Source organism: Crocodylus siamensis, chromosome 1 (genome assembly GCF_052110815.1).
Source record: "Crocodylus siamensis isolate JL-2025a chromosome 1, ASM5211081v1, whole genome shotgun sequence".
NCBI classification, from domain to species: Eukaryota; Metazoa; Chordata; order Crocodylia; family Crocodylidae; genus Crocodylus; species Crocodylus siamensis.
Window position 1 is genome coordinate 236,487,608 of NC_143395.1, and position 17,911 is coordinate 236,505,518.

Consider the following 17,911-nt stretch of genomic DNA (forward strand, 5'->3'; position numbering starts at 1 on the left):
ATGTGAGTGAGGTTGTATTGTATTTGCCCCATTTTTCAAATAGAGAAAGAAGTGTTAAGTGACTTACCCAAGAACAAAGAAATCACTGACAGAAGACCTAGTCAAGAACCTAATTCAGATTTCTAAGGTTTGCTTTGTTTGTGGGTAGTCGAAATCTATTTAGAAACAGAGATTTGGCCAAAGAAAACTAGTTTTAATAGGTAAATGTACTGAAGAAAAGATCTGTGTCAAAACTAACTAACCACATCTTCACATGTACTGAAGATCTAACTGCTTTTCTACTTTCTTTACAAACGGCCTTCAAAAGAGAGAGGCAATTTCTGAGTCTCTCTGTCCTACCACCTTGTAGTAAGAACCTGAGAAAGGAGCAAAACCTCCTGACCTTTAAAAAAGCAATCTCATAGAAAAGAAATTTCACCTCTCCTTGTCAATGAATAATTTATTCTGGCCACATATTCCCTTAAAATTTGATAGTGTTGGTTCATTCTCTTGTGTTGCCCATATATGACTTTAATTTGATATTTATTCAGTGTCCGTTATTGTACTAAACAGAATGCCTCCCAAATATCAAAATAAATCTCTCTCTGTCTCCTCCCTCCCCATCCTTCCCAAGCTACCAAAGAAATAGCTTAATTAGTTTATAATTATATGTGCTCAATTGCCATATGCCTGTTATGAATAACTTACTGAAGGAAAGTTAAGTCAAAGGTATCAGTTTTTTTCACTTTACTTCAGGATATAGAATTTGTGGTCATTTAGAGTTCTAGTACAAGATGAAATTTCTCCATAGATGAAACTCCATATGATTTCTCCATAGATGAAACTCCTTCAGAAATTCTGTCTTTGGCATTTATAAGTTGCTCTCTTGGTTTCAAATGTTTGGTAACACTAAACGATGGCACAGTAAAGGAAGTACTAAATGATAGTGCAGTCACAAGAGTGACGCAGGGGCACATGCAGATGTGCCCACTGAGCAGCATCCAAATGAAGTGCCTGTATATAGAAGAGGGCTTAACGATTGCTTCTTCAACACTGGGCTCAGGCTCGACATACTGCATTTCTTAGGAGTATTGCTAAGTTTTTAGAACTAAATGATTTCTTCCCTGCCTTGGGGTGACAATACTGGAAACTAAAGTAAAAATATGGGGAGGTCTCTTCCCTTTCAGCATGCAAGGGAACACATGCACACTCACAAACATACATACTGGTCAAAGGTGGAAATTAACTACTGGATTTGGTAGGCAGAGGATGGCAATGCTTTTTGTATAGCATTTTGACCTGCTTTGTATAGCTCATTCCCTCCAGTATAGTACTCTACAGTGAAAAAAATCACATGAACAGGTTGTAAGCCTTACAGATATTAAAATAAAATGAAATAATATAAAATAAAATAGACTGCATGATTCAAATGCATTTCTAGATCAATTTAGTAATTTTGTTTTGTAGCAGATACATAGTAAGCCATCTGCAAATTTTCCTCTTCTAATCTTCAAAGCCTTCAGACAGCCTAATATCCAATAAAGACTGCGGCCCTTCAAGTTTTTACTTTGACCTCCCATGAAGAATATAAAATGACTACAAGAACTTACTATGCAATATTTCATTTAGCTTCTTCTGCTTCTGGTTATTATATAAGATGTATCACACATTTAACAATTGCTAGTAAAATGGCATATAACTCATATACCAAAGGTAATTCCTATTCAAGCAAACACATACTTGAATTTTCCTATTTTTAAGTATTAGAATTTATTTTCTAATTATTTTATAAGATCATTTATTTGTAACACACCTTGATTTGTTGACAAGTATTATGTGCATTATCTGTCAGAGATCCCCAATCCCTTCCGTCTTAGTTATTTGAGCCTTAATGAAAAAGCACTGTGATGACTAATGCACATAAGGCATAACCATCTGGGTGAAAGTTGTGGGACTAGGCTTGAGACAGGAATGATAACATATCACAAACCCTTCATTAGGTATCATTTGCTTATAGCATACTTGAGACACAAAAGAAATTGCAAATGAAATGATTATACTTTACAAAAAATTAGGCAAAGGAAAAAGGAGCCACTTCAGCATCTTAAATAGATTTGGATGGGCTATTATATTAGCAGCAATGAAAGTTATTCAATGTGAAAATATTTTGATTGTAGTTTCTGCAGGTATAAAACAACAGCTTTTAGAATCTGCTTCAGTTACATTCACAGATCTGCATGACACCTGCTTCTTTAAGGTTCGGTCATGCAAGGCACTAAGGACTTTTGCTATCATCCAGCAAAGCACTTACGTAGTGCTTAACTTTGAGCACCTGAGTAATCCCATCTGCTGAATAAACTGAGTATGGAACATTGGGTTCTGGCTATAGGACCGCAGATGAACTCTATTTAGATTAAATCAGTACAAAGACTTTGGCAGTTCTAAACCCAAACAGAGATTTTATAAAGTTTAGCCCAGGTAATTATAATATAAACTTAAGTCATTCTTCTATCAATATTTTATTGGTTAAAATACATTTCTTGGCTCTTCTCAGGTTAGAAAGAGATGTAAATCTTAGACGTTTCAGCTGTTAAATTAGCAGCATTTGTCTTACTAAAAAGTATAGGCATTATTTCTGTTTTCTTAACTGTCTAGATTAACTAAAAAACCCATGCATCATGTAATTAGAAAAGCCAAGCCAGAAAATACAAGTGATTTAACTGCTGATTAATTGTTGGGGTGAATAACCATATTATGGTAACTGCACACTAATAGCTTAAAACAAACAAAAATTCTAATAAACTGGAGCCAAATATGATCTGCTTCGTAACAACTACAGTAGGCAAGTAAGTGGATTATAAGCTACTTCTGTCCCTTTGGATATCAAACAATATATTTCTCAGCAAGGTTGCCCAGATCAACTAGCAGTAAACGTGAAAAATATTATGTTCTGCTAAATACTTAGAATGGACAATGCATAATTTTATGAAAAAAGAAGGTATCCATTTCCAAAAACTTCTTTCATTGTGAGGAAAGGAGGGAGGGAAGGAGGGAGTGAAAGAGGGAAACTATTCAGAAACATTAAACATACAGTATATTTAATAAAAAACTACAATCTAAGTAATCTTTTGAGTGTCTGCCTAGGAAACTGAAATCTTTAATATTTAACATGCTAAATGCAAGCAGTTAGGGAATGAAATGAGCAATCTTATTTTAGGATATTTATTATGTATATAAAAAAATCAAAAATATTTATCAAATTTATTTACCTTTCTTGTCATCAAAGTAGAGAGTCTGTTGAGCTGGATTTGACCACTGGAGGGAAGTATTATCATTTTGATCAACCCTGCAAGTCAAATTGGCCGTTCCTCCTTCAACAACTGTAACATTCTGTGTCAGTGGAAACTGCCCTTGGCTACCTATGGAAGGGGTAAAAAGAAAATACATTAAATTTGTGGAACATAATTTATTAAATTAACTTTCCACAGACTCTAAACTATGAATTTGAAGTTATATATACTAACTAAACACAAGCACAGTTAAAATTGAAAGGAAATATACATGTAAAACACATTTGCATATCAGAGACATAGCCAGGTTAATTTAAAGATTAGGTGTTATTTTTTAAACAATGCTCATGACCATTTAGGAAGTAGACTACAGTCCTTGAAACTCGGCAAGACACACTCCAAGAGTGCCAATCAACATATACTTCTTAGTTACAATAATCTTTTAGTAAGTACCTGCAGAATAGTGCTACTTTTATACCAGTGGTGATATCTATATAAAAAAACCCTTAAAATAAGGAAGAGAGGTAATATATTTTATATGTGCAATTATGTTTCCATTTCAGATATTCTCTATACTTGATTTTTGATTGATGAACTATTTTGCTCAGATTATAATATTTCCTACTTATTAATAACATTTTAATTTTTTCCCATCCATATTAATAAAGATAACTTTGGTTTTATATAGTTTTTTCATGAATTCCACTGTGAGAGAGAGATCTATTTTATCACACTAAGTGGTATTGCACTTTATTCTAAAGATACAAATGGAAATATATAATTTAAAATTGTGAAAGATGCTGACTGAAGAAGTGGTGGAAGTGTTTTGAAAGGTTCCTAGTTTGTTTTATTCATCAGCTACTTAATGTAACCCATGATGTAGTGTGTGATTAAATGAAGTTTTAGCAATATTTTATGTGAGGCCAAAACATGTTAGTTTAAATGGCTTGGTATTAGAATAGGTTATGCTTAAATCAAGTAATAACAGCATTATATTGATAGTAATATGGTTAGTGTATATATATATATGAAGTGTAATCATTTATATATGTAATCAAGCTATGAATTTAGTGGTATGATTGAGTGAGAGAATGCAGAATGTATGGAATATTTATTGGGCCTGCGTAAGCAGGAGGAGGTTTGCTAAGGTGCTGAGTATGCGAGTTACCAGACAATGAACTGATAGATGGATGGCTGAAGAACCAGTTTGTGACCAGGTGCAGAGGAGACAGGCTAAGCAATAGGATAAAGGAGAAATTCTGCATGTCCTGCAATTTAGCCTAAACAACTTTCAAGGCTGGAAGACTGACTTTTATGACAGGAGCGACCTCAAGTTGAGATAATGAAAAGAATGATGATATGTGGATGGAAAAGTACCTTGACTTCGGACAAAGACTTGAACTCCCTATAACAGTGGGATCCAACAATGCAGAATGGGGAATTCACACTCTGCAACATCAGGGAGCACACACACATCTGTTTACCCCCATTTCCGTCACCCTCAATGAGCCTAAGCTGGCCACCCAGTGCCAACATTGAGCAAGCAAGCTGGTAACTATAACAACTCCATAGAGTGTTTTTGTCTGTGTGTGTTTGTCTGTGTGAATGATGAGTGTGTTTGTCTTTGTGTTTGTTTCTGTGAAGTCTTTATATGTTTTTGTTCTTTGTAATCAATAAACAGGGCACTTTCCTTATCTCCCCTCATATGTCTTATATCTGGTAGGGTTTTTTTATACGAAGTACATGGTAAAAACATACACTATTTCAAAAATAATATACAAATTTGATATACAAAACTTATGTGAGTCATATAGTATCTATAGATAGATATTGTGAATCATTTTCTACAGTCAGAGAAACAGAATAGTCTAGAAAAAAATTGCAGCGTTGTGGGTGATTTTGTCCACCAGTTTTGGATTTGTTTTCTAAGAACAAGGGTAGCATGAATTGATACCTCCTCTTTTGAAGGAGTAGAACCTGGACATGCATGAGGATGGACTTGTTACTGTAGTCCTTTTTTCTACTTAACCACTATTAGTCTGTCCTAAAGTATCATCATTACACAAATTGCCTTTTGCTCAAATCATGAACAGGACCTTATGAGGGGAGATAAGGAAAGTGCCCTGTAGATCATCAGGTCCAGTCCCCCTGCACTAGGCAGGTCAGGGGGAAGGTGCCAAAGTGGCAGCTACTGCATAGTTGGCCCGGTTGCCACCACTGCCAATAGCTATATATCCCAGAGTGCAGAAGTGTCCAGGTAGGCATCTGGCTGGACCACCCTTAGTTGTGCTACTGCAGGATATACTGTTCCTTTTCTAAAGACAACTATGTGTTCTTAAACACACATTTATTACTGCATTGATCTGTTGATATATGTTGAACAAAATAACAGATTGGTAACTATTAGAAGAAAGCTAATCTCTCAAAATGAAATAAAATATTTCCAAAGTAGCTTTAAATCCACTAAAAACACACCTACATCTTGTTTGAGAACATCAATATCCAAACTTAAGGAAATAATATTGAATGAAAACCAGTATTTTTTAAGTCTTTTCATTATTGCCTAAAAGGGATAAAGACACTATACCGTGGGTCTTTTGAGAAGCAAATACTGGAAATATTGGAAATACTGTGGTTAAGTTAACCATACTAGACAATAAATGTCAACATTTTCATGATACCCAAAATATCTGGCAATTAATTAATCAAACCCAGTTTCTTGGAAACCATACTCTAAAAAATGATGAGTTAAAAATTGTAAAGAAGAAAGAAAACGATGAGAATATTTGACCTTTTAATCAATTACACCTTGCAAAATCTGGTGGGCCAATGAACCTTAAGATTATTCTGATGGTCTAGAGTTTTAAAACTCCAGAAAACATAACATAGTCTGTTATTTCTTCTACTGAAGCACAGGCAGCTTTCCAAACGTAAAAGCCATATGAATTATGGTTAAGTAGCTATAGCTGTTTAAAAAGCTGTATGCAAATTGGAACTACTTGCATACCAGTAAAGGCAGCAGCTAGTTCTAGAGGAGTTCAGTCAAATTTTGTTATTTACATCATAGAAAAGAAAACACGTTAATAAAGAACTATTGTGCACCAATTGGTCAAAACCTTATTGTTATGATTTGCAGAATCTGTCTATGAACAAGCTTTACAACATTCTTGTTGATGTTGTAAAGTTGTACTTATAAATCTACTGACCCATGGAAGTTACCAAAATCATGAAATGACTATAAGGTTGTATCACACCCCTCCTAGAATAAGTATGATGACCAGCTGTTGAATATTACTAGCTGCCCATTCAGGTAAGGAATACTTAAGGAATATGAGTTGACAGAAAGTAGAAGAATACAAGCTTTTACCAACCTCCCTACAGAAGGCTGGAAGTTATAAAATCATCACATGCAGTACAGTGAATCAGTGGACTGGAAGGGACCTGAAAGATCATTAAGTTCAGTCCCCTGCCATACACAGGAGGTTAAGGAGTATAAACTAGCTCAATGAGGTGCTTATCTAGCCTCCTCTTGAACACTTCCAAGGATGGCGACTGCAGCACCTCTGCCAGGAATGTGTTTCAGGTTCTAGTTTCCTTTACGGTGATGAAGTTCTTCCTTATGTTCAGCCTAAATCTTCCCTGTATTAGTTTTTAACCATTGGTCCTTGTACTCCCCTGGGCAGCCTTCCCTGAAGAGTTGCTAGCCCAGATCTTGGTGCTCCCCCACCCTCAACATACTTATAAGCAGCTATGAAGTGACCTCTCAGCCTCATCTTACTCAGACTGAACAAGACTATTTTCCAGAGTCTCTCCTCATAGGGCCTATCCTTTAGGCCCCTAATCATGTGGGTGTCCCTTCTCTGCACCCTCTTGAGCTTATCCACATCATTCTTGAAGTGTGGACCAAGGAGAGTGGTCGCTCCTTAAGGAGACGATCCTCCAAGCCCAAAGGAAGGTAATCCCAATGAGGATCAAAGGGAGCAGGAGAGCACACAAGCCTCCGTGGCTCACCAAAAGGATCCGGGAATGTCTCCTTGCTAAAAAGGAGGCTTATACCCAATGGAAAGAAGAGGTCATCACCAGGGAGGACTATTCTGTAGTTGCTTGGGGACGTAGGGGGGTAGTTAGGAAGGCCAAGGCAGAGATGGAACTGGGGCTAGCTTCCTAGATTAAGGACAATAAGAAGTCTTTTTTTAAATACGTAGGGGGTAAAAAGAAGGTCCCGGGTAATGTGGGGCCCTTGCAGGACGACATGGGTAACTTGGTTGTCACACCAGATGGCAAAGCTAACATGTTTAATGATTTCTTTGCCTCCGTCTTCCTAAGTAGGGACCAGAACAGCCACCTCCCTGCTGGGCCCCCCTCAGGCCCCGGGGAAGGCACACCTGGGCCACGGGTTAGCGGGGATTTAGTTAGGGAGCTTCTGGAGGGGTTGGACGTATTCAAGTCAGCCGGCCCAGATGATCTCCACCCTAGAGTTCTAAAAGAACTGGCCAAGGTCATTGCAAGTCCCCTGGCACAACTTTATGAGCACTTGTGGTGCTCTGGTGAGGTACCGGAGGACTGGAAGAGGGCCAATGTGGTCCCCATCTTCAAAAAAGGCAGGAAGGACGACCCAGGAAACTATAGGCCGGTTAGTCTCACCTCGATCCTAGGCAAGCTGTTGGAGAAAATTATGCTGGCACACATCCAGAAGGGGCCAGCAGGGGACTACATGCTTAGGGGAAACCAATATGGGTTCATCAGTGGCAGGTCCTGTCAGACCAACCTGGTGGCCTTTTACAATCAGATCACCAGATCATTAGATGCAGAGGTAGCAGTGTATATAATCTTCCTGGACTTCTGGAAGGCTTTTGACACTGTCTCTCACCCTGTTCTCATTAAGAAACTGGGGGGCTGTGGTGTAGACACCCACACAGTTAAATGGGTCGCCAACTGGCTGGAGGGCCGCACCCAGAGGGTGGTAGTGGATGGGTCCTTCTCGACCTGGAAGGACGTGGGCAGTGGGGTTCCGCAGGGCTCGGTCCTCGGGTTCGCACTGTTCAACATCTTCATCCGCGATTTGGATGAGGGGGTAAAAAGCACCCTGTTCAAATTTGCTGATGACACTAAGATGTGGGGGGACATGGGCACATTGGAAGGATGCAACAAGCTACAATCAGACCTAGACAGGTTACAAGGGTGGGCAGACGAGAATAGGATGGGTTTCAACACAGACAAGTGCCAGGTGATGCAACTCGGGAGGAACAACCGGCACCATACCTACAGTTTAGGGAACTCCCCTCTTGTCAGCATGGAGGCGGAAAGGGATCTGGGGGTCATCATTGACTCCAAGATGAACATGGGCCGGCAGTGTGGAGAGGCAGTAAGGAAGGCCAATCGCACCTTGACATGCATCCACAGATGCATCTCGAGTAGGTCCAAGGAGGTGATCCTCCTTCTCTATGCGGCACTGGTCAGGCCACAGCTGGAGTATTGTGTCCAGTTCTGGGCGCCACACTTCGAGAGGGATGTCGACAGCATGGAGAGGGTCCAGAGGAGGGCCACTCGTATGATCAGGGGACAGCAGGGCAGGCCCTTTGAGGACAGGCTACGGGACCTGAACCTGTTCAGCCTCCAGAAGAGAAGGCTGAGGGGGGATCTTGTGGCCTGTTATAAACTAGTCAGGGGGGATCAGCAGGCATTGGGGAGTCATTGTTTCCCCGAGCACCGCCAGGAGTGACCAGGAATAACGGTCACAAGCTGGCAGAGGGTAGGTTTAGGTTAGATATTAGGAGGCGCTACTTCACAGTCAGGGCAGCTAGGGTCTGGAACCAGCTTCCAAGAGAAGCAGTGCAGGCTTCTACCCTGGGGGTGTTTAAGAGGAGGTTAGATGAACATCTTGCTGGGGTCATTTGACCCCAGTATTCTTTCCTGCCATGGCAGGGGGTCGGACTAAATGATCTGCTCAGGTCCCTTCCAACCCTAGAAACTATGAAACTATGAAAACTGGGCACAGTACTCCAGTTATGGCCTCACCAGTACTGAGTCGAGAGAGAGAAGCACCTCCCTGGATCTGCTGGAAACACATTGGCTGATGCACATCAGATGCTCTGCTGGTGACTTCTTAGCACTGCTGGCTCATATTCATCTTCTGTCCATTTGTGACCCCCAGGTCCCATTCAAATACTGTGCCAGCCAGTGGGCTACCGCCTATGTTACGGCCATGGTGAAGGTTCTTCCTACCCAGATGAAGGACCCAGCACTTTTCCCTGTTGAACCTCATCTGATTCTATTCAGCCCATAGAATCAGTCTGTCAAGGTCATCCTGGATCCTTACCCTATCCTCTGATGTGCCCTGCACTGCCAGTAAAGTGTGATGGAATCTGATGTTTGAACCCACAGTCATGCCTTCTGTTATGCACATGTGGAATGGTAGGAAGAACAATTGTGGGGACTGAGCATCAGATCCCATTGTGCCTTTATCAGCACAGTTGACATGCACCTAAAAGATATTCCCATCAATATGACTCAAAGACAGCACTAACCCTATTGGTCACAGTGTCACACTTGAAGCTTATGTTCAGCTACCGTGTCTAATGTCTACCGTGACGCAGTTCTTTTCAGAGTAGCTCCTTCCAAATGTGAAATCTCTCATCATGGAAATAGGACCTTATATTCTTTGCTCCTAAATATATGACTGTAGTTTTGGCAGGGCTAAAATTTATGTAATATCCTGTACCCAAGTTACCAAGAAATCCAAACCACCCTGTATCACCCTGTGACCTGTTTTCATCATTACTTACCATTCACCCAATCTTTGTCATCTGCAAATTTTATCAGTAATGATTTCTATTGTGTGTAAATAATAAAGAATTATGATTAACTCCTATCAATAACAAGTATTATCAACATTATAATAAATTATTAATAAAATATAGTTGTGAACATATAAAGTAGTGCTGATATATATGCGATCTCACAAGAAACACAATCATTCGTGTTCATACCCAAATTATAATTATATTTGAGGCCTATGATTTAACTAGTTTAAAATAAGTTAACTTGTGATGTATTGGCTTTCTACTGTTTTAATTTATTAACCAAGATATGCATTAGCAAGACATTTTTCTTAAAATGTCAAATAATTCTAAATTAATATATTAGCTATATCATACACATTTGTAATTTGAGTGGTCTTCAAAATATCAAATATGAGTAAACAATACTGTAGCAAAATAAACTTGCATATTTTTGGTCAGTAACTTCATTGTAGCTTAAATACAACTGACACTTATTAAAATGACACTAATTCTACTGCAGACTTCTTCCAAACCACTGATTCTCGACCAGCATGACACAGCACTCTGGAGCACCTTGATATCTGCTCAAGAGTGCTGTGCAGTGTCATGCAATGTTAGCACCATTTGGTTTCCAAATTCTGTTCACAAGATAAACTCAGAGATTTCAAGTAGAAATCTATAGGTGTCGTCTTCCTGATTTCTTTTTAACAGAAACACTTCTCCCTTAGTTTTCTGTAATAAAAAAAAAGAGTGAAAAGTTTAACCTGGCATTTTCTAAGGGGTGCCTCAAGTCTCACCAGGGTTGCCTCAAGTCTAAAAAGTTTGAGAACCACTGTTGTAGCTGCATATTATTTTATTGCTTTTGCAGTTAACAAAGGAAATTTAGTATAAGTTGCTGGCTCAGGGAAAGTCTAGGAAATCTGTAGTCCTCTGGAATTACTTACATTTGGGATTTAGGAAATTTGATTCATATTCCCATCTCATGTTACTAACTCTTAACTTCTTTATGCTTTCACCAAACAAGTACAAATCAATGATTATTTAACTTGTAGAATTCTTCAGGTTAAACAGATATTCTGTACTATAAAAGTTCAGAAAATTGTATAGCAAGTAGTCCCAAGTTGTCTCATCTTATTTCAGTACCTGCTGCAGGTTGGATAGAATATAGAATGGCAAAAATGAGGACAAATTTAAAAAGTGCTTCAATGAGCTTGTGGATATTGTATTTTATGTATAGCATAAGACAAAGAGAGAAATTATATGATTACTCCAAGGTTACATAGAAAAAAACAATAGCAAAGCCAATATAAAAATAATTCCTTATTAATGCTTTTAAATCACAAGGCCATTCTTTCTTTTTCTGTTCTCAGTATTTTATTTTATACAGTTTAACCATATAACCTGTCTTTGTTTTAATTTCCACATTTGTAATATGGTAAAAAAAATTCTTTTACTTCAAAAACATGTTAGGATTCATCGTAGTATGTAAGCCAGTGTGTCATCAAATTATTAATTCAAATTAAAGAAACATCTACAGTCAGATACTTTCTTACTTACTAGGCACTTAAGTGAATTTAGAATTAGAATGGACTCTTTTCCTATCTGCTCAAGTCAAGTCTCTGAACATCTGTTGATTCACCTCATTTTGTTTCTTAACAATTTTATTACCTACAAAAATAACTTTTAACAAAGATAAAGTGTAATTTAAAGAAAATACTTTACTATATGAAGGTGCAATTATGTTTGATAAAATTCTATCTTTAGCTGAAGTTTAGAGGGCTATAGTCTAAAACTCTGCAAAAGTTCAGTATTAGATTACTATGCTGTTAATGTGTGCTTTAATTTCTTTCATAGCAATAAATCCTCTTCTGTGTGTAGTCTACCCACAAAAGTACAAAGGAAGTTTAGTCCTGAAGGACACTCTGCTACATACTATTCATTATGATAGCACATTAAGCAAAGAGATGCAGACATATGTGCCAGGCTTGTGATCTAATTTCATTTCTAAATAGAAATTATAATTCATGCTAAATTACTGGCAACAAGATTAGAGACTGCATCTAACCAATTGATGCATTAATTCTCTTTTCTGTAAGACAACCATCTAACAGTCTAAAGTAACCAGTACTCATGGTAAAGGTGATATCTTTTATTAGACCAACTAGATTTTTACAAAAAAAAAAAAAATCTTTAATTGCAAGCTTTTGGGGACAAATACAATAAAAGATTTTTTTTTTTGCAAAAATCTAGTTGGTCTAATAAAATATATCACCTTTACCATGAGTCCTAATTACTTGTTCCTCTAGACCAATATGGCTACAACCCGGGTATCCTCTAACAGTCCAGGATTTAGAATGAACTGCACCCATTTGTTGTGGGGGGGGTGGGGAGGAATAGGAACTTGCCCTAGTATTACTCAGGGCAAATAAGGCCTTTGACTGGGTTGAGTGGCCTTTCCTAATTGTCTTTGTCCTGGGAGAGAGCAGGAGGAAGGACCCCGAACTAAAAAAGGGGAACCCTGGGAACAAAATCCACAAGAGGAAGAGAAAATAAACCTAAAAATAAAACCAAAAAAACCATTTACCTGCAGCAAGAACTGTGGCAGAGCTGAAATGGGGCAAGGAACCTGCGCGGCTTGTCAGCCATGTCTTCATACAGCTGAGGCCAGCCAGTGATGTCACTGGCAATCACTGGCTGACGGGAATAAAACAAACTGCCGGTGAAGACAGTGTGAGAGAGGAAGCAGACCCAATGAGGGCACCACTACAAGGTGCCTCTCGGGAGTCCCTCAGGGAGGGAAGAAGACAGCCCATCAGGGCAGATGAGGAGCCAGAAGAGGCTCCTGAGCTGACCCTGGCAGCGGCAGGGAGGAACAGCTCATCAGAATGGAGGATGAGCCAGAAGAAGCTCCTACAAATGGCAAAGGCAGCAACAGTAAAGGGAGTGGAGAGGTGAACACAGCAATTATCACCACAACAGGTGGGAGTATCGGGGACATTTGGGAGGTGGAGGAGACTTCCCCTTGGAGAGACTCCAGACAGGAGCAGTGTGAAGGGCTGCGAAGAGACAGGGTGATACCCCTGGATGTAAGGAGTAGCCAGGAGTACACAGAGGGGCTACGGAGCACCTGACTAGTGACACCACTGAAGAGAGAGAAAAGGAGCAGGGCCATATTCCAAGAAGAGCCAGATAAAGTGGAAGAGATGACCTGAGTGAGGGGTCACTGGTACCCAGCCCCATGTAGGGGTCATCCCATAGAGAGGTCTTGGGGAGTAAGACACCCAGTACCCTGATGTAGGGGCCAGGAAAGGGGCTGCACAGATCCCCCTAAACATAGTAGAGTATTATTTTTGTGTTCTCCTTTGTATTTCCCCATTTGGAGGTGTTGAGGGATAGGAGTAGATGACATGGCTAAGGTAGAAGCTGCAAGGCTCATAGGGGCTTCACTTTTTGGTTTAAGGCACTAATCAGGCCTCATACCCTGGAGGGAACAGGTTTCAAGGCTGGGGCTACCAACTGCAGCAACCCTAGGCTGACTAAACGAATCAGCCACATGAACCTGTGCTCTGGACACGAGGAGGCTAGCAAGGCTGCCGCAGCTCAACAAGAACAGGAGTGTGGCCAGGAAGACTCAGTAACCCATCAAGGTGTGGCATAAGGCCAGGGTGTAGGGAAGGTTGGAGCCCTGCAGGTGACTGCTGGACAGATCCCACGCCGCAGAAGGACCCTGAGTAGTCACCCCACCACTGGGGTAACATTTAAAGCTGTGGCAGGCGAGATTGTGGGAGGCCATTCTGGGAGCAAACACCTACTCAAGAGCTTATCAGAAACTGTGGGGTGAACAGCCACTCAGACCAAGGCCGCACATGACCGGATGTTCGAGGCCCGGTGGTCACAGTCTTAAACAAAACAAATCTAGTACCCTATATGAAAAAGAAAACAACCCCCCCAACCCCCACCCCACAATACAAAATAAAATTTTCCCAGGGTTCTCGATGAATTATTCTTCCACTAAAAATCTTTTTCAAAATGAAAATAAAATAAAAATGTGTGCCATCACAGGTAATATTTACTCCAGCAATACATCCACCTGTAGAAAATATCTAAGTTTATGAGACTATTACAGCACCCACTACTGAAATTAAAGGCCCTAAAAAGGATAGTGGAAATAACACACACATATACTGAGTATAATTAAGCCATACCAATAAATAGGAGAAATATAAATTTCAAGTGAAAAACAGTATGAAAAGTATACACAAGAAATGCTATTGGTAGTAATGTACTGTGAATTTCACACACATTCTTATATAGCTTGTTTTATACTACTTCCATATCATAGATCATGATATATTCCAAAAACACAAATGAAAAATGAATCTATTTTTATTTTTTTATTCTAAATTACTAAAATTGACAGCTAAGAGGAAACCAGAAAATCCCAATTCAAGGTGCAAAACTAAAAAAATACATTAAAAAGAAATATGTATTCCCCAGTATGCTGACCACCAACAGAGCTGATCTTTTTATGGCCATAAATGAAAGGACGATCCATTGGTTAGGGTTATAGCCTTTAACAAAAGAGAGTTAACCTCAATTTTCTGCTTTACTATAGACTTCGTCTATGAACTTGCCAAGTCGCTAAGATCCAGTTTCTCAAAGGAATTTCAGTGCTTAGTAACAGTAGACATTACCAGAAGTTAGGCCTTCTAATGCCTTTGAAATCTGGGCGTAGTCTCTTTGTCCAATAGTTCTCTCTCTGTAAAAAAGGGATAACAGTCCTTCCCCACTTCAAGGGGTATTATGAGAATAAATGTCTAATGAGACATTCAAGTACTATGGTAACAAGAGCTATGGAAATACCTAAGGAGGAAAGAAAAAAATATATGCAAATCTAACCCCCACCAAATCCTCTTCAGAAGCCAGCACATATTAAAAAAAAAAACATATATGTGTAAATAATAGTAATTTATCGTAGTGAAAAAAATATTATCTTAATTATAAAAACACATCATGCTAAATGCTCAAACACTAATGTTTGGCAAACATTTGGTTAGAATTTCAAATGATGTAAATCAGTGTGTGTTCAATGATTATGCAAATTTACACCATTGGAATATCTGGCAAGTTTCTCTGCCAAAACATCTTACTATATATTAAGAACATGAGGACTCAGAACCTATTTCTCTTCAGAGCGACTTGTGGAAATGCAGAGCTGGACTCATTCATTTTAAAATCAAAATTGAAATATCTTAAAGTACTGACGAAGGAACAGAATATCCTCTCTGGAATAGAAAAAGCCATGAAAGTCTGAAAATGGACTATTTAAGCAGAAATAATTTTAGCTACATACATGGGGCACATAGCTGTTTTAGTCTGAAGTTAAGTAGGAGGCAGGGTAGATTTGCACTTTATAGACTAATGGAAGTAGTTAGAGACAGAGAGAGCCAACATGCATGTTTTTGTGAATTAAAGCACACTCATCAGAAGCAATGAAAGGATGTAGAAAACAGAGTATGAAGAACAGAAATTAGAATATAAAAGACAAAGGAACAGGGTGGGGAAGAGAGAAGGAGGAAGGAAGGCAGTTCTGAGAGAGAGGCAAACATCAGTAAATCCATCAAAACAAAGGAGTTACCAAAGCTAACCCAGGTAAGAATCCATACTTAATACAAACCAGTCTATGGCTGATTTCTTGTCCTGCAATTTCCTATTTGTTTTTTAAAAGTTGCTGTCTGAGAACAGCCATCTACAGGTTAGCAAATGGAGAGTCCAAGGAGGTTAAAGTATTCTGCCACAGGCTAGCATGTCTTTCTGCAGCTGATGTCAGAGCAGCGCTTATTCATTCTGTCATATGGGGATTGCCCAGTCTGTCCACTGTGCACAGCAGAGAGACACTATAAGCAGGTGATGACATATATGAAATTGGTGGAGCTGGATGTGAGTGAACCTTGGATGTTACAGTCCATTTTATTTGGTCCAGTGATCATGAGGTCCATACTGATGTTGAGGCACATAAAGCATTTGGGTCTATTGTAAGGCCTGGTGCCTCAGTGACACTGGAAGTTAGGCAGCCCATTGCTTGAGAGATGCCATTTGAGATTGTAGGGGCTGCCTGTAAGCCAAGACTGGTTTATCCCCAGTGACTACTTTGAGACAGTCATCCTTTTCCAGTGCAGGTTGTCAATCACTAATGATAAGACTTAGGTGTTCACTTCAGGGGGTGTAGGTAACAACTACCAAACTATGGGGGATGACACCAAACTCTGGGGGAGTATGGTCACACTTGAAGACAGGCTGGCAAAACAGGATGACCTGGACCGGCTTACAACGTGAGCAGACCTCAACCAGATATTGTTTAACATGTAGAAATGTAAAGTGTAAAGTGCTTCATCTGGGGAGAGAGAATCTACAACACACTTACAGGCTCAGCAGTGATACGCTTGCTAGCATAAGATCTGAATGAGACTTGGGTGTTGTGATAGACCACGAAATGAACATGAGCCACCAATGTGATGCTGTAGCTGGCAGAGCTAATCAAACACTGGCATGCATCTACCCCTCTATCTCATGCATCTACCTCTACTTGGCCTTGGTGAGACTGCAGCTGGAGTTTGTGAAATCCAGTCTGCATATATTTCATCTTTCTTTCACCATTGCCTCACATTTTATTTTTCATTATGATAGGGTGGCTAAGCAGCTTATGGTCTAGAAGTCTAATTCATTAAACAATATTAACAGCAGTAGTATTAAAGTCAGGCATCGTAGGGCTTCTTCTTTGGAAAAGTGGATGGGGAGTCTGAAAACTCTTCACATGAGAATGTATTTCTAGTTTTGCCACAATGCTCAGAGAGCATAGATAAATATACAAGGTTTTGCATGGTTATCTGAGTTTAATACAAACCATGGATATTTTTGAGAAGAAAATACATTTGATTCATTTTTTGAAACCTAGAATTTAAAATCAAATCAACACAGGTCTCTATAGAGAATTTTACATTCTGGCAACAAGACTTTCAAATGTCAATACAGAAAATGTGAGAAGAGAAAAATAAATAAAATGAAGATGTATACAGGCAACCCCTTTTTCAAACATATGTCATCAAGAATTAGTTTCACAGGACAAAAACCGTCAATCACAAATACTCTTGTACAAAGTAGAAAGTTTATTATTGGAAAATCATTTTCCTGGGAGGGAATTGCTAGAAAGAAAGATAGCATTGAAATACAATACCAAGCATGTTCTCAAAGATAATTAATTTGTCTTCATAAAGACACTTTATCTTTATCTTTCTAGAATGCTATTTGAAGGGTCAATAAACAGGACCTAAAGATGACTCTCTACTTATAATGTGAATAACATTTGAAAGGCATCCAGCCAAGTGAAGAGAAAACTATGACTACATTCAGAGACAGATCCAAAAGAAAATCTAATCATTTCACTATGTTCTAAATTGAGATGTCAACCTAGAACATGTATTCTGAAAATGGTACATAGCTGGTTAGATGCTTCAAGAAATGGTGAAGATTCATTGTTTGGTCTGGGATAATGAGGGTTGTTTTCATCTTTAAAATGGAAAGGCAGTTAGGCCATATCACTGTAACCCTGGCACACAGGGTGCCATGTCTGACTGCTGGAATCCTGGGGTGCCCAGGAGCATAAGCCGCACTTGGATCTCCTAGGAGCCGAAATAGGGCTTTCCAGCAGGGAGGGCACTAATAAATAAATTGCTTAGTATTTAAATCATAAGATACTGGATACTTATTTACAAACACCACTAATGACCTTTATGCACAATGAATTTACACACAGTCCCCACCTCCTCCCACCACATCATGGTAAGTCTTTCATGGCTGGGG

The 17,911-nt window shown here is 39.2% G+C and overlaps 1 protein-coding gene across 2 annotated transcripts in view; it reads right to left on the reverse strand.

Moving 5' to 3' along the window:
- Positions 1 to 17,911, reverse strand: part of CADM2 (cell adhesion molecule 2) — a 1,086,729-nt gene that overhangs the window by 262,235 nt on the left and 806,583 nt on the right. For both annotated transcript variants that reach the window (XM_090059684.1, XM_090059675.1), the window contains exon 2: positions 3,249 to 3,398. In XM_090059684.1, coding sequence (XP_089915810.1) covers positions 3,249 to 3,398 — 150 coding nt within the window. The remainder of the gene's footprint in view (positions 1 to 3,248; positions 3,399 to 17,911) is intronic.